General features: G+C 45.5%; 1 protein-coding gene across 1 annotated transcript in view; it reads left to right on the plus strand.

Annotated features, from left to right (window-relative positions):
• Positions 1-24,933, plus strand: part of ATP13A5 (ATPase 13A5) — a 33,129-nt gene extending 8,196 nt beyond the window's left edge. The window contains exons 7-30 of the mRNA XM_074833262.1: positions 957-1,091; positions 3,400-3,472; positions 4,249-4,380; positions 4,992-5,162; positions 5,386-5,543; positions 5,829-6,017; positions 6,264-6,325; positions 8,952-9,102; positions 10,389-10,472; positions 11,579-11,735; positions 13,100-13,217; positions 13,837-13,961; positions 14,125-14,288; positions 14,852-14,971; positions 15,777-15,856; positions 16,596-16,638; positions 17,499-17,608; positions 18,309-18,405; positions 19,463-19,535; positions 20,141-20,315; positions 21,341-21,531; positions 22,989-23,077; positions 23,929-24,009; positions 24,736-24,933. Coding sequence (XP_074689363.1) covers positions 957-1,091; positions 3,400-3,472; positions 4,249-4,380; positions 4,992-5,162; positions 5,386-5,543; positions 5,829-6,017; positions 6,264-6,325; positions 8,952-9,102; positions 10,389-10,472; positions 11,579-11,735; positions 13,100-13,217; positions 13,837-13,961; positions 14,125-14,288; positions 14,852-14,971; positions 15,777-15,856; positions 16,596-16,638; positions 17,499-17,608; positions 18,309-18,405; positions 19,463-19,535; positions 20,141-20,315; positions 21,341-21,531; positions 22,989-23,077; positions 23,929-24,009; positions 24,736-24,933 — 2,976 coding nt within the window. The remainder of the gene's footprint in view (positions 1-956; positions 1,092-3,399; positions 3,473-4,248; positions 4,381-4,991; positions 5,163-5,385; positions 5,544-5,828; positions 6,018-6,263; positions 6,326-8,951; positions 9,103-10,388; positions 10,473-11,578; positions 11,736-13,099; positions 13,218-13,836; positions 13,962-14,124; positions 14,289-14,851; positions 14,972-15,776; positions 15,857-16,595; positions 16,639-17,498; positions 17,609-18,308; positions 18,406-19,462; positions 19,536-20,140; positions 20,316-21,340; positions 21,532-22,988; positions 23,078-23,928; positions 24,010-24,735) is intronic.
• Positions 24,934-25,579: the final 646 nt, after the last annotated feature.

Genomic DNA, 25,579 nt, shown 5'->3' on the forward strand with positions numbered 1-25,579 from the left:
ATACAGCTTCAATGTCCAAAGGCTGGCACCCTGATTTAGTGTCTGTCTCTTTGTCCTAGTGAATGTCGAAGAAAGGATTAAATTTTCATCGAGGGACCCAATTTGTCAGATGAATAATTCATTTCAGTTCCAGTCTTTATAGAGAAAGCTCTTTCAGTGGCTATTTTGGTTATACCAGTTCTACAGAAAAGTCGACAGAGTCCTTCAGACAAGCCAAGTGGTGGGCAAATCTCTGAAAAATGTCATTAATTCTGTTGTTAGTTAGATACCACAATAACCAAAAGTATATTCTCAGACTTCAGTGGGGCTTGTGGCCTGTTTTAGCACAACACATTAAAGTGATGACTGGTATTGGAAGGCTGACACAATGAAGAGTAGCTAGAAGTGTGGAAGTACAAGGAAATCAAGTCTTCATTTCAGCTGTAGTATAAGACTGATTACTGATGGCCCCACAGACCATTAGTTTACCATTTTTTTTTTCCAAATAAATATCATGTTCATAGTGACTTTCTTAAGTCTTAAAGAATTTTAGGGTAATTCAGTCTTTTTTTTTTCCCCACACTTGGGTAGTGTGTCCTATGTAGCAGTTACTTAGAATCAGAAATGTTAAGGTCACCTTTGTTAGATGGCTATGCTGGGAAACCAACCAACTTAAAGTCCCTTAAGTCTGACTTTAAGTTGTCAGCATAGTCACTGCTGCACAGTAACTGGTTAGCAACAGCTTTTAATTACAAACATCACAAACCATGTGTAAGCTGGTAAGTTCAGATCTGGAGGATATTAACACTCTAAAAAGCCATGAAAGAATGCTGCCTTGGGATGGAAAAACAGCCCTTTAAATCAGTGTTTAAGACTCCTGGACACTGTAATGAAATGTGCTCACCTCTTTCCACACTTGATCTCTCCTGACATGTGTTATGTCTGTCCCCTGACATGCGTTACATTTACGTTTGCAGATTTTAAACCCCTTCTATGTGTTCCAAGCCTTCACCCTCACTCTGTGGCTGAGCCAAGGCTACATTGAATATTCAGTGGCCATCATAATCCTGTCGATCATTTCTGTTGGCTTAACCGTGTACGACCTCAGACAGGTGAGTCTGCCTGCCAGCTCCCCATCCTACACTCTGCTAGCAATTTCATCTATCACAGGCACAAGTGGCTATTTATATGCTCTTTGTGGTTATTTTTTTATTGCTGTGTATTCTGCTGTATTACTATAGATTTATTGCTATAGAAGAGTTAAAAAGGTCATACCTGAGGGTCTTGATCTTCCCAAGAATTAAAGAAGATTGAAGTCTGATACCTGGGGTTTGTAAGACTTTATGAAGGTGGACTATATCTGTGAGTCTGGTTCTTACTGTAATTTCAGGAGGATTTACTCCTCTTAGGGTTTGCTAAATAATGGGTCTTAAAAGCAAAAAGAAACATGACTTTTTTTCTCAAATTTGTTCAACACTTCTGTCATGGATACAGATGCTTGGAAGAATTTTGTGATAGTCTCAGCTCGTTCACTTTTTGACCTAACGCACTCACCTGTGATAAACCTGAAACCTTCAGTCTCTATGGCAAAGGCAAATAGATTGAGCTGCGCCTTACTCAATGTTTGCCTGCCATTGAATATCCTCCTGCAGCCAGAAGAGGTTCCTGGTGCTTCCTGCTGGAATTGCAGAATGCTTTTCTGGGAAATTGGAAAACATTTCCTTGATTTCTGAACCCACTTCAGGAGGTTCATGGAATATGCATGGAAGTCAAAAATCACATGGAGAAAGGATATAATAGGGGGAAAAAAGAGAAACTATGTGAATGAAAGTACAGACAGGAAAGAGAGATAGGAACAGGAGTCTGGCAGGCAACATTCTAGTCTCTCAGGTCTGGATATTAGGTATCACATTTCTCTGTATTGTCAAGATTTAAAACCAAAATTAACTGGGGTTTCCAGAATAGTGGTGAACTTTTTGTTAGTCTTCAGGAAAAATATAAGGGTTAGAGGACAGCATTGAGAATTACAGTTCCTGCAGACAGCGTGATGTGATTAAAGGTGGTGGCAGGGCTGAAGGGACAGCAGCTCTGGGGTGCACTGACCTGTCTGTTAGGCTCATGTGCTGCTTCAGAGCCAGGCACAGCTCACATATTGCCTCCAAATTCACTGCTAAAATAATTCCTCCTGCATGGAATTACTGGGGAAGGGCAAGATTCAGCCCTTTGACATGTTCCTTGATAAGGCGGTATACAGACTTCTCTGTGAAGTGCTGCCCAGGAGGAGGCAATAATTTGCCCTTCCAGGAGCTGGCTTTTGTTTGAATCAACTCTGCTTTTCCTTGGGCTGGTAGAGGCACACAGCATGTTCCAGACATAGGTCCCAAGCCCCTGGACTCACGGGACTTTGTGCGGTATGTGCTCACCGGTGTGCTGTGCTGATGAGGCAGTCCTGCGCACCCTCTGCCCTGCCAAGGGTATGCCTTTATTGCTGCCTCACACTGATCTCAGCGAGGGCTTTGTGAATAGCTGGGGCTTTTGCCAGCACAGGTGTGTTGGCTGCACATCACTGTTTTGTATCTCTGACTAATATCTGTAGGATGACTAGCACTCCCATGTTGAACAAGTGCTCGCACCTCTTTGAGCACACCTTTATACCTAAACTGTTGGTGTCCGTCTGGTATTGCAGAGCACAAAGAACAGGTATGGTCCATTCAGCTTTCTTTGGCAAAGCTGGTTTTATTGTGTGACTGACAATTTTGGCAGGAAGAATTACAATGTTTGGGGCCTCTGGATATTCTTCAAACTGGCTTGACATCTTCACATGAACAATGCTAATGAAGAAATCCACACTCAGGGATTATTTTTTTTTTGCAACTGCAACTTTTAAATCAAGATAAGGCATTCTCTCTAATGGCCTTGCAATGACAGTTGACTTCATCATTATCTCAGGATATATAATTGTCTGAATTAGATTGCAAAAACTGGCAAAGCACAGACACCCAGCTAAATTAGAATTTCTGTTTTTCTTCTTGCAATGGTAGTTTTGTAATGATACCTTTTACAACTTGGTTGTCCTGTTGATAGCCTCCTAGCAAGGATAAAACTGTTGAGCACAAAGAAACCCCCTACTAAGGGATTGCAGATAGCAATGTTGCAGCTATCTGGCATGAAGCAGGAATAGCCCCTTGAAGGTTGAGGGAGATACAGCAGCATGAATGGGAAGCAAACAGAAAATTAGGTCCATGTTCCCACGGCAGCTTGTTCTAGGTTAACTCAATGAACTCTCATCCTGACTTCTAGCAAGGGATGTGAAACCTCCCCCGGATAACTCAGCAGAGTTCAGTTTCTGTGATGTTAGCATGATCACTGCTTCACTTGAGTATTGGGGTTTCAACACTGCAATTGCTTTCCCATCAACAGCAGTCTACCAAGCTGCACGACCTCGTTGAGGAGCACAACAAAGTCCAGGTTACAGTCTGTACGAAGAGCGAAGGTGAGTCATCTGCGTCTCATTTTCCTCACCAGCTTGTATAATTAACCAGTGTGTTGAAATATAGCTGGAATTGCACAGCTCCTGATTTCTTCTGCTGAAACGTGAAGGGCGAGCTGCAGGGAAGATGGGGCAGAGGGAGGTGAGGCAGGCAGGGCAGCCTATGCAGTGCGGTAATGATGCATATGTATCATTATCATCTGTATCTGTGGCATCTGTAATGATACAGGTGAACCTAGTAATTTGTGTTAAGAGTTGAGAACAGCTTGGAAAATTTAATTTCACAAACAAGCAACTAGATAACAACTTTGGCCTTCCGAGACCTGCTTCCCTGCTCTGCTATAGGCTACTTTCACAATCTTGTCAAGTAGCTTGTAAGCGATTTTCAAGGAGTGTAGATACATGGCTCCCACTGAAGTATGCACTTTCTTTCCTGCATCTCAGTTCCTTGCCTATAAAATAGGGGTTATAGCTATTTTTGCCTCCCAAAGATGTTGAGATTGACAGTTGCTGGGCTGATGAGAGATGTAGAGGCCTTGGATAGGTTTTCTTGGTCAGAGTATTTTATGGACGCTAAGCAAATGAGACTGAAGACACCCACTTGGAGAGAGATGTTTAGACAAGGGCTGATCTTTGTGCTGTTGCCTTTCAGCCAGTGTTATTTCTGAGGCACTGGCCTTAAATCATGCAGTGTAGAAGTTTAGTGATGTTGTGTGTGACTTTTTTTAATTGCCCAGAACTTGTGCAGAAGTAAACTTAATTTTTGTATTGTTCTACAGGTTGCAAAGAGCTGGAGTCTTGTTACTTAGTCCCTGGAGACATGTTTCTTTTAGATGGAAAGAAGCTCTCCCTCCCATGTGATGCTGTCTTGATTGATGGAAGTTGCATTGTGAATGAAGGGATGCTCACAGGTGCAGCCTTGGAGTTGAGATGCTAAGGCCTTGTGCAGGTTCTCTGTCAAGGAGATGTCTATCTGTTCTGACAGCAAATTGTTTATCATAACAGTTTGCAGCAGGAGGTGGAAAAACTGTGGCTTGAATAATTCACAGTTGTCCTGGGCTTTTGAATACTGACATTGTGTAATATGCATTTCTTATCCACATTAAAAACAAGTAGGACTAATATACTGTCAGGAGTACAAAGTGAAAATACTCAAATACACTGAATATATATTTTTGAGTTTTTGGATTCTGATCTTGCAGCAGTTCTGTTCAAGCAGAGAACGTATGAGCACAAGGGTAAGTCTTATAACTAAACATCAAGCAACTATAAGGCATGAACTTAGTTCAGGGGCAAAATATGACCCAAGCTGCTTGATAAAATATGCTCAGAGAAACCATCTGATGTACTCTGATACTAAAACTATAAGGGCTGTCACCATAAATCCACATATGTAAGTACATAAGCAAGCTAATTACTCAGGCAAGTTTGAGCACTTAAAGGGCACTGTCGCTTTCTAATATGCAGAATCTGACAGACTTTTAAATCCCCTTTAAGTGAAGCTGCACACTGTTGTTCTTAGGTGAAAGTGTTCCAGTTACTAAAACTGCCTTGCCCCTCGTGGAGAGTCTGATGCCCTGGAAAACCCACAGCATGGAAGATTATCGGAGACATGTCCTGTTCTGTGGGACAGAAGTCATACAGACGAAGGCAACAGGCAGAGGGCCAGCAAGGGCCATCGTGCTGCAAACTGGTATTTCTTTTATTGTTTGCTAACCAGCAGAGTGAAAGTGACAGCCTCAGAGCCTGGCAGGAGAGCTGTTTTCTCTTTGCAGTTCGAGTCCAGCACAGGTCTGCTGTCCCTGAGAAGTGCTTGTTGCCACCTCATGGCTAAGGCTTGTGCAATGTTACCTGTTTTCAAACAGCACCACTGCGGTATGTCACGTACACAATGTATGGCACTTGTCTTCACGCAGGGTTCAACACAGCTAAAGGTGACCTGGTGAGATCCATCCTCTACCCAAAGCCAGTGAACTTCAAACTCTACAGAGATGCCTTCAAGTTCATCGTAGGCCTCTCTGCCATCGGTGTGTTTGGACTCATCTACACTGTGTGTGTGTTTGTGTCCCATGGGGTAAGTACAAGGGATGCCTCCATGCTGGAGGTGACAGCTCTGAGCCCTCGGTCACTCAAGATCCTTGGAATATTGTTCACTTCTGTAATTAGGTTTTCAGATGCCAGAAATGGGGGAGGATAAGGAGGAGATGGACAGAATGAAGCAGAATAAGTCTATCATCCCCATGGGCAGAACTTGGAGTGAATTGCTCCTGGGCAGGAGGGCCAGACCCCCCAAAAGCAGCGGTAGCAGGGCAGGGAGGCTGTTCCACCCCATTGCCCCTGTTGCTCTTGCTGTTTGCAGAAGCCAGTGGCCGACGTGGTGACTATGGCCCTCCTCCTCCTCACCGCGGCTGTGCCTCCTGCTATCCCCGCTGCCTTGACAACAGGCACTGTTTATGCCCAAAGGAGGCTGAAGAAAAAGAAGATTTTCTGCATCAGCCCACAGAGGATTAATATCTGCGGGCAGATCAACCTTGTTTGCTTTGACAAAGTAAGGCACTTCCTGGGGCACTGAAATATGCTGGGGGCTGCTAGGAGCATGGGATACGGTTTTTTGACCTCATCTACCCTGATCTAACCCGAGGGAAACATTCTCTACAGGTGGCTGTGCAGCAGGGTCACACTTCGGGCAGGAGGTTTTCCTTACCCTGCCCAGGAGCCGGGGAAGGGCTTCTGGGGATGTGCAGGAGGAAGGGATGGGCAATAGCAGGCTAACTAGATATTTATTTACATTTAGACAGGCACGCTGACAGAAGATGGACTGGACCTGTGGGGCATCATCCCTTCTGAGGGAAGCCGGTAAGGAAGGATTTAATTTAGCAAGAACTAATCTCCAGTGTGAAGGTACTGCCCAAAAGTCTAGTTAGGAGGGAGGCAGTTGCATAGGGTATGGAGAGACAGCAAATAGCATGCAGCAAGAGATGTTCAGGTACATCTGGGGAGGTAGAGTGCAATGGATGTCCCTGCTCATCTCCTTCCCTCTGAGAAGGGCATCTGGGCACTGCACTGGCAGGCATACCTGTAAAGGTTGCTGCTAATTCAAGGCAAACAGAAGTCAGCAGCAGCATGAGTGCTTTTAATTACCCTGAGGGGATTTGGAGAATATGCACGGAGCTTTTCAATTATGTCATTCTCAGCACAGTTCAATAAATATTCTTAATCTAGTCAATAAACCTTTCATCATTTAAATGTTAGGATAATGCTCCTTCTGTTGAAATTAAGTGTTGCTGACTTTGGTGCCTGTCAAATCTCACCTACCTTATGTAAATGCTGTGAAAAAAATCCATGAGACCACAGATCAAACCTGCAAAGCTCAAGTGTCCTTAGGGATTCTCTCAAATGCATGTCAGGCTCCATCTCAATTCCGAGCCCAAAGACCATTGAAATCCTGAAGAAATAACCACTATGTAAACATTAAACTTGAATATATTCAGAATTATACTATTTAATTCATACTACTGTACCACAGTAACAGACTTCAGCTCTGCAGTGCGTGTTATGCCAAACTAAAAATATTAATCTTTTGCAGTGGCTAGGACAAATCACACACCCCATATCAACTCCCAGGTTTCATTAGTAGTTGTTAATATATCAGATACTTCAACACCATGGAGATAATCATGCCATAATGAATGAAAGGATGAATTCATTATGAGAGCAGAAAAATCACATTCTCAATACTTCCTCAAAGGATCCAAATTAATGAGAAGAGATTAATAAGTGTCAAACAATAAAATGCTCTTCCAGTGGGACCAAACCACAGGTACACAGGACAGTCTCTTCTTGGCCCTGCTTCAATGCACTGGGCAGGCCACACTGAATAGGTGCATGTTGGACAGGCTTGGAGCCCACCAAAGGCAGACAGCTCATGGTAGTGCCCGAATGAGTTCCATCAAGGTAGCCTTGCGGGTAGTGTCTGCTCACACGAGCAGCAGAACAAAACTGGATCCATAGATCAGAATAAATGCATGTCATTAAAAAACCCCTCTGCAAAGTATCAAAACATAAGGCTGGCTTTGCAGACATGTCCAATCTGCACCCAGCTGGGAACCAGTGCTGGTGGCTTGCCAAAACACAAGGAGGAGCTATTGCTGTCTGCATTGATCTCATTAGCCTATTTACATAATTACTCTTTCTTAAATGTACACATTTTTAAACGTGTTACAAGACTAGCTGTCAGCTAAGCTGAATACTGTGAGGCAATGACAGTAAAGGAATTTCATTCAACTTGCAAAATATCCTATTGTACATTTAATAAGATAAATGTTAGTTGGGTTTATGTAGTGTTTAGCAGTTTCACGGTGTCTCTCAAGTATTAATTAATTAATAAGCCAATTATGACCAGGCTGAGAACAAGGTATAATTTGCTGGAAACAGAACAGACTTGGATGGCCCAGAGGGACAACAGGTCCCGGATTCATTGTTCCTTTTAATAGAGCTGCGAGCTGTCACGCTGCTCATTTCCAGATGCATTTCACTGTGCCTGTGTTAGTAACAGGGGATGCTAATTGTGATCAAAGGTAAATAAAATCTATTTAAATTTCTCCTTAACATGCCAGCCTAAATGGTAATGGGCTGTGTTCTGGTCGGGCAAACACAGCTTGTCAGCCAGACAGTTTCTGGGGGAAAAATGTGTGTGCAAGAAGAGAGGACTCTGAGAAACATCTTCCATGATTAAATTATAGACCCTTCACCCAGACCAGCTTTGCACATGTTCAGTCTGTACTGCGGGGCCAAGGAGGGAATAAACCTCAAGGCTTTCCACAGAAAGAGGTTGGGACATGACTCTTTGACAGCATGCCTTGCTATAACTCAATAGGAGTGAACCAGCATACCCATTTTTAAAACCAAGGTGTGAGGGACAAGTATCTGGTGTCTGGCTATGCAGATATAAAATCTACAGCCGGAAGTGAAGGTAGAGCTCCTTGTGGCTCTCCCAGGGGTGTGGAGTGCAGACTGCCTGTGCTTGTCCACCCTGGTGGGTGCAGAGCACCAGCCCAAGCAGATGCACCCCTTTTCCATACTGCAGCTTCACAGATCTTCTCCTAGGGTACTTTGCCAAACTTCTTTGAGATCCCTGCTGCAAGTTGTTTCCTCTCCGATAGTGTCTCCTCTGCTTTGTCTAATACCAAACAGCAATTGTTAAGCAGGACTCCTGATGCCTGTGCCAGGGTCTCTGAGTGTTTTACCATCTCAGTCACTTTGCATCAAATTGAACTTGTGTCAATTAATTACTGGGTACTTTTTGGCCTCTTGAACACATCTGACCTGTTATCAGAAGGATGGGTAGGATGGCGTGTTGTTTGATGTTATTGGGCTCAGCTCCACTCAGTGTGGCAGAGCAGCACCTGTATGCACCAGCTGAGGACTTGTGTCTCTGCATCCCTCTTGTAAGCAGTCCCACTAATCCTCTGCTTTTAATCAGGTTTCAGAAAATCCATAAGTTCCCATCCAGCGCTCCTCTGCCCTGGGGACCGGTGTGTGGAGCCATGGCAAGCTGTCATTCACTGGTTGTTTTGGACAAGAAGATTCAAGGAGATCCACTGGACTTGAAAATGTTTGAGGGCACACACTGGGTAATGTGACTCACGTCCTCTACACACATCCAAAGCAGGACACCCCCAACCCAGTCCATGGGGGTTTACTCACAAGTCAAACTCAAATACATGCCTGTAGGGGAAACTCCTTTTCAATCCTGGTCATAACAACTGGAATTTCCTCTGTTGTTTCTAACTGCATGACAGATTTGCAGCACTGTGGCTGCTTTTTGATAGTCTGGGAATAATTTTCCTTGGGGCTGCCTGCATTTGCTCTCTTAATTTGGTTTGGAAACACTGGAGTGTAAGGAAGCAGGGGGGGAACCTGGTTGCTGCTTGCTGGAAACAAGGGATCAGACCACACCATTGGCCACGTGGTGCACAGACCACAAGGCAGCCAAGGAAATGCACAGGCAGGTTTTTATGCCCTTATGCTAAAGGCTGTTATCTCTGATTAGCAAAGGAACATCCTTATGGAGAAACCAAGGCTGGAGCCTCCAGCTGAGTGAACAGCAAGTATCAGAGGGACCTGGGAAGGAGGCGAGAGGTTGAACGTCAGGGCTCACCTGTGGGGATGGAGAGTTGCTTGGGTGGGAGCAGGATGGGAGGAGGCATGAGAAGGAAAGGGGCTGCTCTTCTTCCTGCCATGTCCTAGCCTGGGGGGGTTCTGGGTCTCTGCAGTTAATTGCCTCGTCATCTTTTCTTCTTCAACCTTTTGCTCAAGAGAGATTAATCAAGAAGTAAAACAGATGGCAGCTCTTTCAGCAGCACTGCAGGAAGGCATCAGGCTGGTGCTCACTCCTGTGGAAGCACAGGCAGCAGCAGAGCCACATGACAGCAGAAGGGGAATATGAGGGTGAATGAGCCTTGGCAGCACATAAAGTAACAGACCTGAAGGGCTAAAAGCATCCTACACTGAAAATTACCACCCTGTTTCTGCACAGAATATCAGTGAGTCTTTTAAAATCAAGAGACTGGAAGATAAAACCAGCTAGATAAGGATAATTATTTCTCTTTCCCTTTATCATTGATATGGCATTAAATTTATGTGGAACTTGAGTTTAGAGAAACCACAAAATATGACACAGGTTTTTACTCTCATCAAGTCAAAAGACACAGGGCCATGTAGGCTTTTGCGAAGGACAAGGCTGCAGGGAGGCTGTCACTGACAATGGGTAGGAAGACCATTAAAAAACACTTCTGAAACTGGGTGCCAACAGTAAGGGCGAAACATGTTCCCATGTGCTGCTGCCCCTGCTTTAACAGACAAGTGTGAAGCCAAAAAAAAAAAAGAAGTATCAGAAATAATGCTTTTCCTTGTACAGGAGATAGAAGACTCCAGCACAGCTCAGGATGGGGCTGGTGCTCTCAACATCTGCATCGTTAGACCAGGGCTGAAGGCCAGCAGTGTAAGTCCAGTTCTTTCTGAGAATGAATATTTTGTGTTTTCAACTTACAGCGAGGGCAAACTCCTAGCACAAGCACTATTCATTTACCTGGTCTAGCGATTGCAAAATGCCTTTCAACTGCTCTTGGTACTCTGTTGCATCTTCCCTCAAAACAGATCCCCTGGAAACATAGGACCAGAAAAGCAAGTTCTTATTAAAGTGAAGATGCTGCTCTTGAAGTGGCATCTAAAGCACTTCATGGGCCTAAAAGCCCCTCATTTCCAACTCTACTCTTTGCATTAATAAAAGGTACAGACTTCTCTTGAGTCCTCGCCCCCTAAAGCTGCTGGCAAAATGAAACCACACAATCAGTTTAAGTGAAAACTAATGCAGAGAAACCATGTAAACAGAATAAACATCTAAAGCATGAGTTCACATGCAGGAGGAGGCAATGTGAGTAAGGACAAGGCATTACATCGAGAAGCATGGAGGTGGGTCCATTAGTCCTGCTGCCAATGGTCGTGCAACCCCACTAGCAGATTTGTCAGCCTCACCCCAAAGCACGGTCTTGTTTGCTTCACTCTTCCTCTTAAAAGTACTCTTGGGAAGCTCCAAGTTTTGACAGTTGAAAATTTGTATGTTTCCAGTCCAAATGTCAACACAGCCAGCTTCTTCCCAGTGGAAGGAGTATGATTTCTGCTAGCAATACCAGGAAGACAGTGCTGTGGCAACAAGGAAATCAGTCTTGTTTCTAGGATTGCTCTGTTCCCATGGTAATGTCACTGTAACTCATCAAATTTCAGTTCCCAGGACTGTAGATGCAGGAATATGACCTTAATATGTGCTTATTAGGAGAAAGGCTGGGACAAAATCTGGAAAACAAGTTAAATATAAAGCACTGAGGTTCCTGGAAAGTACGCTTAGAAGACAGAGTTGTTGAGACCATGGTTCCTAAACTTGTGATCAGTGATCTGATCCCATAGCCAGAGGGCAACAAAAGTGAAACAGTCTCCTATTAATAATAAATCACCTTAACAACAAAGACTCAAATGAGCTAAAGTTCAGAATGGATTTGCTTTGTGTAATCAATGACTCGGATAATATCTCACTTTCCTGACCTCTTCCAGGCTCCTGTGGAAGGAATAGCAATCCTACATCAATTCCCATTTTCATCTGGGCTGCAAAGGATGTCCGTTGTTTCACAGAAGATCGGAGAGGAACAGTATGACCTGTACATGAAAGGAGCACCAGAAATAGTGTCCAGCTTTTGCAGACAAGATACTGGTATAGAATTGGGAAAGGGCAACTTTACGGTGTTTATTTGGACTTAATCCTAAAAGGATTTCCACTGGCCACACTGCAACTGCATGTGTATAACTCTTCCCACAAACAAGCCTTGGGCTTGTTAAATGTCATTAGTTAATAGTAGAAACAAGTTTTCATTGTTTATAAGTTAAACAGCCCAACAGCTAGTGAGATGCACGGCCTGAGGTTCAGCCTCTCTACACCCCTTAGCTGATGTGCATCAGCTGAAGGTATAGTGCATAAATAACATTGATACAACAAAATACTCAGAGCAGATGTAGGATCATGGTAATTGCATTTGTCACAGCAAGTGTGTTGTGCTGTACAAGTTCTTAAATTTCCTCCTAATTTATTACCCTGTAAATTCGGTGTTGAGTTACTGACCCAGCTTGCAAAGGCCTTAAATCTCAGCAATGGAGAATTTGCTGTGGACATGCAAATTACTGTTATTAAGGATAATTGGTAATAACACTTGAGCGAAGACTTCTGTCACCTCTCTGCGAGGACACATAGGCTTTTCTTCTTTGTATGTGAACAATATTATAGGCTTGTACTCAAATTTGTCTGCAAACTTGAAACTCAGGTCACATTCACTTGAATACTTTAAAAGGATGACAAGCAAACACAGTACCAATGGTCTGTGGTTTGTTATTTCAGATGGAACAGACCTGAAAAAAGGTGAAAGTGGTTTTGAGGGACAATGGAAAGATTTAGTTTAGAACCACCTAAGATCTAACAACACAAACCTCCAAACAGGTCAACATCATTAAGAAAAATGTCTTTAAAATTATGTTCCAATTTCTCAGGTTTCTAAATAGTTCCTCTTATCCTGTCTTGATTGTTTCTATATTGATTACAGCTTAATGAATAATGAGGTAGCACCCCGTAAAGCTGTGATTACAGAACAAAGTGAGTACAAAATACTGCAAATTTAAAAGGAATTCTGCTTTTAGAGTCATGGTAGTGATCAGAGAATTGAAAACTTAGAATTTGGGAGAATTCTGACATTAAGGTATAAACATAAAAACAATTTCCTCAGTCACTCAGCTTGTACGCAGTAGAGCTTAGGACAGAATTATGAAGTCAGTCATTTGACCTCTGCCCAGTAATTCACCTTCTCTACCTGCACCTTAACATGCATTTAGAAAGTATAAAACAGACACATAGATCACTTATTTGAACAGTCAGTTACACAGCCTTGGTACAAACCAACTGACTTCTAGGGGAGGCCACAGTGCTGTAACTAAGGCTATAAAGCGGTTTAAAGGACAGGCATGTAACCCTAGAAAAGCAATCAGCAAGGATGGAATATTCTAACCATGAAACTTTTTTCTTGCAAACAGTCCCAGTTAATTTCTTAAAGGAGCTTAAGACATACACAAGCCAAGGCTTCAGAGTCATTGCCCTGGCCCATAAAGTGCTAAACCTCGGAAAGGATGTAGATGTGAGCAACCTAGAGAGGTAACGTGTGCTGGTGAGCTGCTGGTATCGCTGTGGGGTTGCTTTCCTATCTGCTTGTTACAACCTGCCCCAAACCGACCTGCCTTGACCCAAACTTTCCCCTCCTCTCCAACAAAAGGAAGCCTATTGGGAAGCTGTACTATCTAACACCTTCCTCTCAGCAGGTGCTGATTACGCTGTTAATTGCCTGCTTTACTACTGCTCTTGCAAGGCTTACTGAGCCGAATTTCAGAATCGGTTATCAAAGGGTAATGAAGGCTTGTTATTGTGCTTCTATATGGCAATGGATTGGAACTGCAACAGAAATTGTGTGTGTCATAATCTGTGGGTTTCAGCCAGCCAGCTCCTGCAAATCCCTGTCCCTCTTTCTGCTTGCACATCCCTTCTGCATTGCTCCTTCCTAGGGACAGCAGTGTAGCGGATCAGCAGCTTGGCTGAACCTGCAGAAATGTTGGCACTTGTTGAGCACTGCTTGTCTTGAACGCGTAGGAGTTGTGTTTCCCTGCGGAGCACGCATGTTTCCCACCGAGCATGGCTTTCCTGTTGAATATTAACCACAGGGAGGGTCTCTGTGCCATCCCTGGGGAAACAGAGTGTTTGTTTCTGTCCTTGCTCCAAGAGAGGAGGCAGAGTCTGGGCTGGTGTTCCTGGGCCTCCTGGTGATGGAGAACCGCCTGAAGCAGGAGACGAAGCCTGTGCTACGAGAGCTGGCTGCCGCCCGCATCAGGAGCGTCATGGTCACAGGTACATCCCCCGGGCTCCTCATCTGTAGCCGTGCTGTCTGTCACGGGGCACACAGAAGAAAGATTCACTCCTCCAGCATCCTCCATTGCACATTCATGGTCTACCTGGGCTGCCACCGTCCTATGGCAGATGTGAGGTGCCTGTCTCTCCACTGTCCTTGCAGGGGACAACTTGCAGACAGCTGTAACAGTGGCCAGGAATGCAGGTATGATTCACACAGGCAGCAAAGTCATCCTCATTGAAGCAAAGGAACCGGAGGGCTCCGCTCCAGCTTCCATTGCCTGGCGATTGGCAGAAGACTGCAAAGCAAACACAGCTGCTCCCTGTGTAAGCACAGCCAGGGATGGTTGCTTTCGAGTGTTAGTGGGAATTAACAAAGCATTTAATGTCTAATAACTGGCTCCTTGCTGGGGATTTGGAAGTAGCTCTGAGGAACAGAGGAAACCCGTGGCCTAGTTTGTATCTACCCCAGGGTATATGGAGGTGTGGTATGGACCATGCACCTGTTAGGGAGAAATAATTAATCCAGTGGTTCTTTTCTCAGGACAACATGTGAAATAACTACACGAATAACTGGCAAGGCTTTGTAGATGCAGTAGCCACTCCAATCATGCTTGAAGTGTGCAGAATTAATGTAATTATACATACTTGTCTCTGTGACTATTTTCTGGGCCAAACTTCAGTATCTAAACTAGCAGCCAGTGGCTAACAGGGTTTAGTTACGTGTGGAAACACAGCTAGAAAATCAAGTAGTGCCAGGTGCAAAGTTTCACAAAACGATGCTGCAGAAGGCTGTGTCACTGGTTGCTTGGTGGGAGGCTGATGAGATGGAAGTGAAATGGCATGTTATGACTTCAGTCTGAGAATAAATGCTGTCTTATTTCTTGGAGGTATGTGCTAACACCGAGGAAAAGATCACCTTGGAAGGAGAAACCTGCAACTACCATTTTGCAATGAATGGAAAGTCCTACCAGGTTATTACAAAGTACTTCTACAACTTGCTGCCAAAAGTAAGTTCAGAGGAAACAAAGCACTTACTTGCCCTCCCTGTTTTATTAAGTGGCAGTAGTGTTCCAGCTGGAGAAAGGTGGTTTTTTTGTCAGTAGCTGTAATGTTGTCACTTCACATTTTGACAGCTCCGGGCAGCCTCCCACCATGCCTCAGGTTTAACTCTAACAACTTGCTTTCAGCATTTTCTAAGACCTCACATGACAAGGGTGGCTGTGGTGCTACGAGCAGCTGTGCAGTGGAGTTACTCCATGGTCACCTTCTCAATTTCAGTTTAATTAAAAACGTCAACCCCATTCCCATGTGCTACTACCGTAGCTGGCAAAGGCCTCTGCTCAGCAGGGGCATCAGGAACATGAAATACCCACATCTAGAAGCAGAAAGCTTCAACTGCTGTTACCCAGTCCATAAAATAATTGGTGCTGGGACAGATTTTCAGATTTTATACTCTCTGGCCAGATTTTCAGGTAGGAGAAACCTCAGGCTGAGCAGTGTTATTGCTGCTGTCATCAACCATCTGTTCTGCACTTGGGAAACACTTATAACGCCTCGCTGCTCTAAAGGATGCTGCAGAGCATGCGGTGATCGCTGGTGTCCCAGCATCTCCTACAGAACAGGCAAGGCAGAATACAGGTGTTAGAGGAAACCTGAACCCTAAGGGTAGCAAAACCATGGTAGGGTTTGGGAGATGGGATTAGAGGGTTTTATGAATGTGTCAGGCACCCATCAGGGAGGCCTGATCCTGCCTTGGTGGAACGATGGAGGCACAAATGCCTGCCCAAGGCAGTCTGTTGCTCTTTCTTGCAGATACTGGTGAACGCAACTGTCTTTGCTAGGATGTCTCCTGGCCAGAAGTCCAGCCTCGTTGAAGAGTTACAGAAACTTGAGTAAGGTTCTCTTTTGTTTTCTTCTTGAACCAGACCAATAACAAGTTTTCTTTAAAGTGTAATTGTCCCAGCTAGCACTGCTCCAGGCCCATCTTCCCAACCCTCCCTTCCTCCACATGCGACCCCTGTTCGCATCCTCTGTGGACACCTTCCTCCCAGTTTCCCTACAGGGATCCCTTTGCACCTCTCGCCCAGACTTACCCACTGCTCCTCACCAGTGCAGTACAGAAGGCAGCATTAAATGAGGCTGAGATAAAAATAAAGAGGCAGACCCCCATGTATCCTAATAGTGCCCACCCTCAGCATCTCCGCCGTGGCTGCTGGCGCTGTCCTGGCTGCAGCTTTAGCAAAGCCGAAAACAACCTGATGCAGATGGGAATTTGTCCCCAAAGATTCTCCTTCAGGTCCCCCAAAGGAATGTTTCCTCCCCCAAGCAGGACTCACACTAACTATAGATATTGCTTGCTAAGCATAAACAAAACATGACACCTTTCTGAAAAAGAAGTTAATTATTGATTATGAGGTGCTGCTTCTGCGGATGAAGTTCCCTGCCCTCTCAGAGGGACCTCATGTGTGGTGGTTTGGGAGCTGCTGTATTATTTCAGCAATTCCTGTGTCTTTGGGTCTACAAAGACAGTGAAGGAGAAAATGCCGGTAAAAGCCAAGCTACAGCCACAGGAGCTGCTGCACAGGAGCTACGTGAAAGGCTTATGGGTTTTCTTTCTTTTTTCTCCATCAGTTACTATGTGGGTATGTGTGGTGATGGCGCCAACGACTGCGGGGTACGTAGGAGCTCATCTCCCATTCTTGTGCTGTGACGAGAGTCTGTCCAACACCACTTGTCACCAGCATTTCCCAAGTTAGCCAGTGGGTCCACTCCATCAGCGTGTCACTGTAAAATACTATCTACATGCATTTTTTTATATTAACATACACAGTAACAGAGGATTACTGTTTTGTGTTTGGTTTTTTTTTCCCCCCAGAAGTAGGGACAAGAGACTTTTTCTTATATGTTTCTTATACTATTGTAGATTTGAGGGTCTTAGCCATGAAAATAATTATTATATTACCTATTATATTATTATAATATATTATATATTATAATATATCAGATAAATTATATACAGTATCATAACAATATAATGTTATTATAATAAATATGTTATAATAATATAATTTTATAATAATGCTTTAGCATGCTTTGTCAAAGTTGTCCATAGCCTACACCTGAGCACTAAACCAGAGGTGGCAAGTCCAGAGAGCTCATAAGGGAACAATACAAGCAATATGAACAGGAGACTGAAAGGAATAGAAAGAGGATAAAATGGTAATTTAAATAGTTTAGGAGACTATTTAACAGGAGAGGTACGCACAGACTCCAGTGTGGGAAACAGCATACGAGGTAGTTCAAAGGATTATAAATAGGTATAATGGGATTAAATGAACAAAAGAAATATTTAAGCTCCAGGGAAGGGAAGATATCTGGAAAATGAGATCAGCTAGGCCACAGAATAGAGGAAGATCAATTACAAAGGACACTTGAAGCAAAACTTGTAAAGCACCAGTAAACATACTGTGCAGGGTGGGAGGGGTGGGTGGGTGGATGGATCTCTCTCCATCTTCTGACTCCCATGGATTTCAGGCTTTGAAAATGGCCCATGCAGGGATATCACTGTCAGAGCAGGAGGCATCCGTGGCCTCGCCTTTCACCTCTCAAATCCCTAACATCCAGTGTGTGCCGGAGTTGATCAGGTAAGTTTCCTGGGTGCTGCCTTGGTGGAGTTGGGGGTGCTGCTGCGTGTTCTGAGGGGTCGTGCGTGGGAGTGCACTACTCCCAAAGATGCTGATGAACTAAACTTAATTCCTTGGTAACTATATAAATTACAGCAGAAAGGGTTTTGAATTGGTTTAGACCCTCAAATTCCAGTGCTGAGAGGTTTTTTGTGGTTTTAGGAGAGCACTGCCTGTGGTGGCTGATATTTTTGGAACAGGTACAGCAGTAGAGTCATATGAAAGGGCAAGTATAACAGTGATCACAGAATAGATTTGTTTGCCATTACTTTAAAAAATATATATCCACATACTGCACACAGTCATGGAGCAGCCAGTAATATTGCCATTTAACCAAATGTATACAAAGACAGTTACCTGTTCATGTAGAAATGTTCTTGATTCCCAGAACTGCTGAGCAAATTAATAATGAAAAAGAAACAGCAGCTTAGTCCAGGTATTAAAACCATAGCTGTAGAATAAAACAAAACACTGCAGATGAAAGGTAGTTAAGTGGCTCTGCAGTATGTTAAGGCCAAAGTATTTGTCTATGGAATTTGAGCTGTTTTCTAGTCTTAGAGATCTAAACACAGATCCTAAAAGCAGAAAACACCTATAGCACTAAAACCACAGTACTGTAGCTCTAAGTGGGGTTTTTAGCTTTGTTTTGTGTTTTGAGTAGGGAAGGTCGAGCTGCTTTGGTTGCTTCGTTTGCTGTGGTTAAATACCTGACCCTTTACGGCCTGATTCAGTTTGTTGGTACTGCTCTGCTGTTTTGGGTAAGTGCTTCATGCCCATCATTTAGCAGTACACTTTGCTCACTGTCGGTTTTTATCTTTAGTGGTATTACTTGGCAGGGAAGAAAAAGCAGACAGGGCTTCAAGGAATAACAAAGATGTGAAAAACTGGGTAATTACTGGCAGGGGATAGATTGGTTGTAGGGACCCCAGAATTGGGGAAAAAGCCCAGTGATAAAACTTCATCTCTTCCAAAAGAAGAAAGGGAACTAGAAGGGGGTGAGTCCTGCCTAGTTGAGTGGTGGAGACCCAGGAGCAGGACTTGCTGTAAAATGGGGGCTTTGGGAGAGCAGCTGCCTCTCTCTGCTGGAAAAAAAGGCTTGAAAAAGAAGTGAGTGTCTCAGGCAGGTGAAGGAGGGTAGTTAAGGAAGAATTACCATTGTGTATCACCAATATGTGTTGAATCCTCTAAAATTCTAATACATGAAAAGAAAAAAGTGAAGGAAATTCATGTATGGATTTACTCTGGGCCACCTCTCTTGCCTCAGTTCATGCCCATTTCTGTGCTCAGTCCCACGGAGGGTGAAGGGCAGAAAGCAAAGTGAGCTGCTGTGAATCTGCAAGGCATAGCCGAGGCTTGGTGGCAATCAGGGGCTGCTGGTGGGTCACCATAAGGGGACAGCTTCCCCAGCCACTAGTTGGGGCACACCGACTTTGCCCATGTCCCCACTGCCCAAAGACATTTCAAACCTGGCACAAAGTAAAACTGTGGCTGTCAGTGCTATCACTGTGTGCTGGCAGTGTGTGACCTGATCTAAGTGGTCCAAGGGGCATCGCTATCTGCTGGAAGCAGGGTGGAAAAACATTCGATGCCACATTCAAATGTTGGTCGCCCACAAGTGCTATGAATTAACAAGGGGTTCAGTGGGACGTGGCTGACAACTGTCAAGCTGGGCTTGCTAGTCCTCATGCATCAGGGCCGTGAAGCTGCTGTTGCTGGCATGACGTTGCTCTGAATAGCTATGAAATGGATGCTACAGTTTGTATGATCAAATTTGTCATCAGTTCTCAGGTGGCACTGCCTTTGTTTTTGTTCCAGCAACTGCAGATCTTTGGGAATTACCAGTATTTGATACAAGATGTCATCATTACCCTTCTGGTTTGCCTAACAAGTAAGCAGCTTGGGGAAGCCAGCTATTTCTGTTTGAGAGCCTAAGTGTAAATAGTTGACTTAATTTCCCAGTAAAAATTAAAATGAGGAACCAAGTTCTGCTGTCAGGAACATCACATAACCATTGATGCTAGACCAATTTCTAGGGCCTGGAGCGTGGGATTGGGCTCATAGTCCTTTGCAAATACAGTTGCCGAACTCTGCACTGATAGGGCTTGGATGTGAGACTTGACTGGAAGAGGAGTAGTTGCTCTGGTGACTGCTGGTGGGGTTCAGACAGAGTAACTTCAGCTCCTGGCTCTCCCGTGTATTCCCAGCGTGAGACCCAGTACGGCTCTTAAACTCCCGGGGAGGTCCCCATGGATGGGATGATATTTCCCATCTTCTCTGTGTGTTTTCCTGAGGGGGGGATTCAGAGAAAGTTCAAGTGGAAAATAGTGGAGATCAAAGCCATTTCTTGCCTGCTTATTAGGGCTAGGCTTTGCAGCTTTCACCTATGATGAGCGGATGGAGGGATCTGTGTGTGGCTCTGCTTGCCCAGCAAATGCAGAGGGATGTTGATGGGCTGGGCTGCCATGGACTGAAATTCCTCTGGTTTCTCTCCAGTGAGTTTGACTGAAGCCTATCCAAAGCTGGCACCTTATCGCCCTCCTGGGCAGCTCATCTCTCCTCCCTTGCTGCTCTCCATCATCCTCAATGTGTGTTTTACCATAGCCATGCAAACCTGTGGCTTTCTTCTGGTGAAGCAGCAGCCCTGGTACGTAGCGCTGGCCAGCCAGAGGTAAGTCCCTCTTTTTGTCTCTGATCTCCAGCTTGCACATCACATTGCTGCTGTGTGCAGGGGACACTCCACCCTTACCAGGGCCTGCAGCCAGGCACACTGCAGGACCTGAGTGGGACAATTCCCTGCCCTCCGCCCCCAACCATGTGTGTACTCAGTAGAGTGTTGCCAAGACAGATTAAGTTGCTGCAGATGCCACACTGAAATCTAAAGGGCTAGCCCAAGGACTAACACATGCATGTTTTTGAAATGCCTTCTCTGAAGGGCGCAGGGTGGAAACACGGGAGAAGTGTCAGTGCCTGTGCCCGTGCCCCGGAGCTGCGGCAGGTGCCCATCCCTGGCACAGCCGGGTGGCAGCTGGGGGCAGCAGGTTGGGGCCCGCCGGCCTCCCTCCACCCCACTGTGCTGCTGTCTCCCAGGGTTCAGCCACACATCTCCTCCAGGAAAAAAACAGCCCTGGGGTGGGGTTTTTTGGAATCCAACTTGACTTAAAAAATGGTTGTAAGGTGGGAGGCTGGCTCATTTCTGTGTTTATGAAAGGTAAAAGATCTCTCTTAGTATTCCAGAGCTGAATTATATCATGGATTGTATATTATATAATATCTATTAATGACCAGCATACCATCATGCAGAAATGAACTGGCAGTGCAGGAGGCCCAGCGTGGTGTTCCAGTGGGGATGCTCCCAGGTGCCAGAGCTCAGCCACAGCCACTTCCCTGCTGCTGCACGGATGCATCACAGGGCAAGCATGCCGTCGTGCAGGCACCTGGGGCACACATCTTCATAGCCGTGTCCCTCACACACCAATGTCATTGCTCACCTGAGAGCTGACATTTTGGCACACTCCAGAAAATTAAGCTGATATTTTTGGTTTGGTTTGGTTGGTTTTTTTAATGTATGGTTTTCACTCTGGTGGGTGATACCTGGTTATTATAGTAGGCTGGATTGGAAAAAGAGGGAATTGCTGTTTGCAGCTCACTGTTGCTGGACAGAGCAGGAACAAAATGCTGGGTGTTATCTTACAGACACTGCTCTCTGGGGAATCAGACTGTGTCCCCCACCAGCCCAGGGGAAAATGGTACCAGCAGTGGTGCCCAGAGCATTGTCCTCAGTTATGAAGACACAACACTGTGGCCACTGTCTTCTATCAACTGCATCATTGTGGCCTTTGTCTTTTCCAAGGGCAAGCCCTTTCGGAAGCCCATCTACACTAACTGTGAGTAAAACTGGAGTAACATGTACTCTGCAGACTCCTGTTTCTGACCCAAAATAAAACCTGGCAGGAGAGGCTGCTAGGGGAGGGATGCTGTGGATATTTCTGTATCCACACCAGTGACTGTCATGTGAAATAATAGGTGGTGTATGTGACCTCCTACTTCTCCACTACAAAAAAACTCAGTGGGCACTACTTATGTTAGCTCCTTCCTTGAGAGCAGAGCTGAGAAAGGAGACTGCATCTTGTTTTGGAAAATGTGTGCTTTGCAGAAGATGATGAGCTGGATTTAGTGCAGAATCGTGTATTATTGTGACCACAGAGAGCATATGTTTATTTCAAAACGCACACATCAAAAAGAGTTCCTCTGAGATTCAGTCTTACCTTGCCTGACTTCCATTCCTACAAATGCGAGAGAAAAGCCTGTGATTATATTACTGTTAAAATCCTCTCACAATAACCTTTCTTTTTCTGAGTTTTGCAGAGATAATTTAGCCCTTCTAGCCATCAGTTGACTGATACCTCCTTTACAATTGCAGCTCATGGATGAGAGTTGATTTTGTTAGGTATTTTGTTAAAAAGCAGGTCCCAAACTCATTTCACAGAACATTGATCACCTGCAGAAGACAGGTGAGACCAGAAAGAAGACGCCCTACGAAGCAGCCAGGCTGAGAGGGGACATAGGACTCTGTCAGCTGAGAAATCTGCATACACTTCTCTATTTTATCCCTGTTTGGGACAATCTCTAGAAGGAAGGAAAGGGCAATCCCCTTATTTTTGCCATCCACTCAGCCCTGTCTCTTCTCCTCCCTGGCAGTGAGAAGGTTGCCAGGAGGCCATTGGGAACTGCTGAACCAGCTTGCCAGGTAGTTTTAAGATGCTCAGCTCCCGGGAACTGCCAGGAGTTTGGCACCTCCGGACATCTGAGCCATTTGCGATCTCTGTGTGGCCTCTTGCTCCTTTGGAAGTGGATGCAAAGCCAGACAAACTCTTCCTGTGAAGGCACAGGTATAGCCCATCTTTGCAACCTGTTGGTTGCAGAAGCATCTGGCCCTTGCTGGGAGGGCAGCCCATGAGAACCAGCAGCCTCCTCTGCTGCCTGTGGTCCAGGTGTACGGTGAAGCATGTGGAGAAGCGAGCGCAGGGGAAGGGATGATGGTGTGGCTTACAGCAGTGCTCCTTCAAGGCAGTTTTCCATGGTTGTATAAGAATCAGAATGTGCCAAATCACTTGTGCAAAAAAAGGCAGTGTAGGTGGTGAGCTTTGCAACGGGCTGCTAGGGAGTAGCTCCTCTAGTTTCAATTCCACAGCTCTTCTTTCAGTGGGAAAAAAAAAGAAAGGCTTTTTACATGATGACAGTTTTACGGCATTAGCATTTGGGACTCCTCTCAGCATATTTGTAGAGCTTGGTCACCAATCCCCCTCCTTCCCAGGGCCACAAATGCTCTTTCTTTCCCTAGATGTATTTTCAGTCCTCCTGGCCCTCCAGCTTGCGATCTGCCTCTTCCTCTTCTTCGCCGACATTGATGCTGTGTACAGTGGCATGCAGGTAAGCCCAAACAAAACGTGCATTTCCTTTTCATGCCACATATTTTGCTGGCCCTTTACTTAAGCATACAGAGCAGAAGCTACAGCTACAGTCATCTTGGAAATGAATTTGCTGATCTGATGCTGACTGGGCAGTCCTTTCAAATTTCTCTATCCTTCTGACAAGGGCTTGATTAATGAGGTAGTCCTTCTCTAAAGACTGGGTGGCAACCAGGAGAAGAAAAAGTGTTTATAGCTTGCTGAGCTTTTCTTCCTAACAGAGAAGCACAATAGGGTGGATTGTGGTTTTGCATGTTGGGGGAGGCTTGTTGGCCAGAGAAGCGAGTGGGCAGGATTGCCGCTGCCCCTGCCTGCAGCACCATGAGCTCACGTGGGGCCAGGCTGCCTCAGCCCTGCCGGGCGCTCAGCCAGGGCACAGTGCAGGCAGCTGCCTCCGGCTCTGCTGCACATCAGGAGTGGCGAAGCCCTGCAGCTCGTCCCCAGCTGCCCTGCACAGGATGGATTCAGGTGGAAGCCTGGTGTTAGGGCAGGCACACAGAGGGAGAGGAGCTGCACATTGTGCATTAGCTGCAGCTCCCCAGAAGTATTTGGGTACCAGATCCTGCCCCAGGCACCTGATCTGCAGGTTTCAGCAGTAGCTTAAGTAGCCAAGATGAGTTAGGCAGCTCCATGCCATGGGGAATCTGGCCTCAAACCTTTCAAGATCTGTGACAAGGAATTACTGTCACTTCCTACTGCCTCCCCCATGCTTGCCACTGGGGGAATGTTAGTCAGCTTCTCAAATCATTAGGGACAGATGCAAATCTTAGCAAGGCATTTAAACTTAACTGCAGTTCATGTATTTTCCAACAGTTTCTTTGCACTCCTGTGATCTGGAGAGTTTACGTCTTACTGATGCTCTTGGTCACCTTTTGTGTATCTTTTTTTACAGAGGTGAGTGCATTCATTTACCACCTGTTCGTTGGGGTGAACAGGAGCAGCGTCTGGTCGGGTCTTTCTACCCCCATTTGCTAGGCTCTCCTCCTGCAGAAGCATAAGCCTTCAGGCCTTTTTTTTTTTCCTTAAGACTCAATGTGTGTCAGTCAAATCCATTTTATGCAGCCCCAGAGATGATTTAGACCACATCTCGAGAGTGAGCTGCAGTGCAACTGCTTGGGAGGACCCCTCTGGCCTGGCTCACAGGGGAGCAGACCGCAGCATGGGTCAGGCGCTTGCCTGTGATTTTGAAACGATCACTTCCCTCTTGTCCTACAGTTGACCAGGCCAGAGACCGCGCTGGCTTGCGCCGTTGGGTATTGCAGTAATGACTAATGACTAAGGGTCAAGGCTAGCTCTATCCAGCACTGGGTATTGTCCCCTGCAAGGAGCAGCAGTGCCTGGTTGTCCCACAGCCCCAGGAAGAAAATCTTGCACCTGGATTATCCCCTTCAGCTAAACAGACTGAGATCAGTGTTGTCCTGACATTACTGAGCAGAGCCCGCCCATGGATGAGGAAGGTGGCATTGGCAGCAATGTTACTGAAGGGGAGTGCACGCAGCCACCCAGCACCACGGGGCTCAGGGGGGCTGCACATCTAGCAAGGGATTGCTTTTGTCCCTGAGCAGCCCTCCCTTCCAGTGAGGGGCAACAGCACTGACCCTGTGTCATGTTACTCCGCAGGATGTTATCTTGCAGAACAAACACCTCTGGCTGCTGATTAAAGCCTGGTTTGGGTACCAGTCAAACAGCCAGTACCGAAAATGGCAGAGGATGCTGCAGAGTGATCCCAGCTGGCCTCCCGTAAATGCAAAAGACTTTGAAGCAAAAAGCACGGATGAGATTTATATTAACCCCACCTATGAACACAGCAACGAGTAGGTGAGACCCTGCACCTGGGTGTGGGGTTGCGCAGTGCTGGCAGCTTCCCTGGCCTGCACTGAACAGCCCGTGTTTTCATCCTTTGATGTGCACCAGATTCAGATGTTTGAAATCCCTGCACAAACCCGTCCATTCTGGTAAAATAACAGCCTTGACTACCCCATGGCAACAGCAGGTCTTGGGCCTTGCCAACATTTTCTACAAAGGCTCAAAAATACTGAATACAGCAAAGCAGTGGCTTTTGCTGCTCCACATCACACTCTCACTCCATGTTTTTGTCACTGCTCCACCAAATCCTGTTAATTCACCCACCAGGTTTGATGGGAAGACAATCCAAAATAAGGGACATTTACTTGATCTTGACTGCACAGAGGAGCACGTGTGCAATTGCAAAATACTTTGTTCATTGAAATGCTGCAGCTTCCAAGAACTACAAGAAAGTTCCCCAGATTAAGTAATTCCAGTTTTCTTGCATCCCAAAGAATTAGATATGAGAGGGTGCATATGCTGCCCTCACCCAGCTCTCCCTTGCCAGTTCTTGCAGATGTAATGCTCTGTGTACAGGAAAGGTTAAAGCTTACAGATTGCTGTACGAGCAGGCTGGGAAGGCTCGTGAGGATATGCCCCACTTAAGCTTGCAAAGGCA

The sequence above is a fragment of the Strix aluco genome, chromosome 9, assembly GCF_031877795.1.
Source record: "Strix aluco isolate bStrAlu1 chromosome 9, bStrAlu1.hap1, whole genome shotgun sequence".
Taxonomy (NCBI): Eukaryota; Metazoa; Chordata; class Aves; order Strigiformes; family Strigidae; genus Strix; species Strix aluco.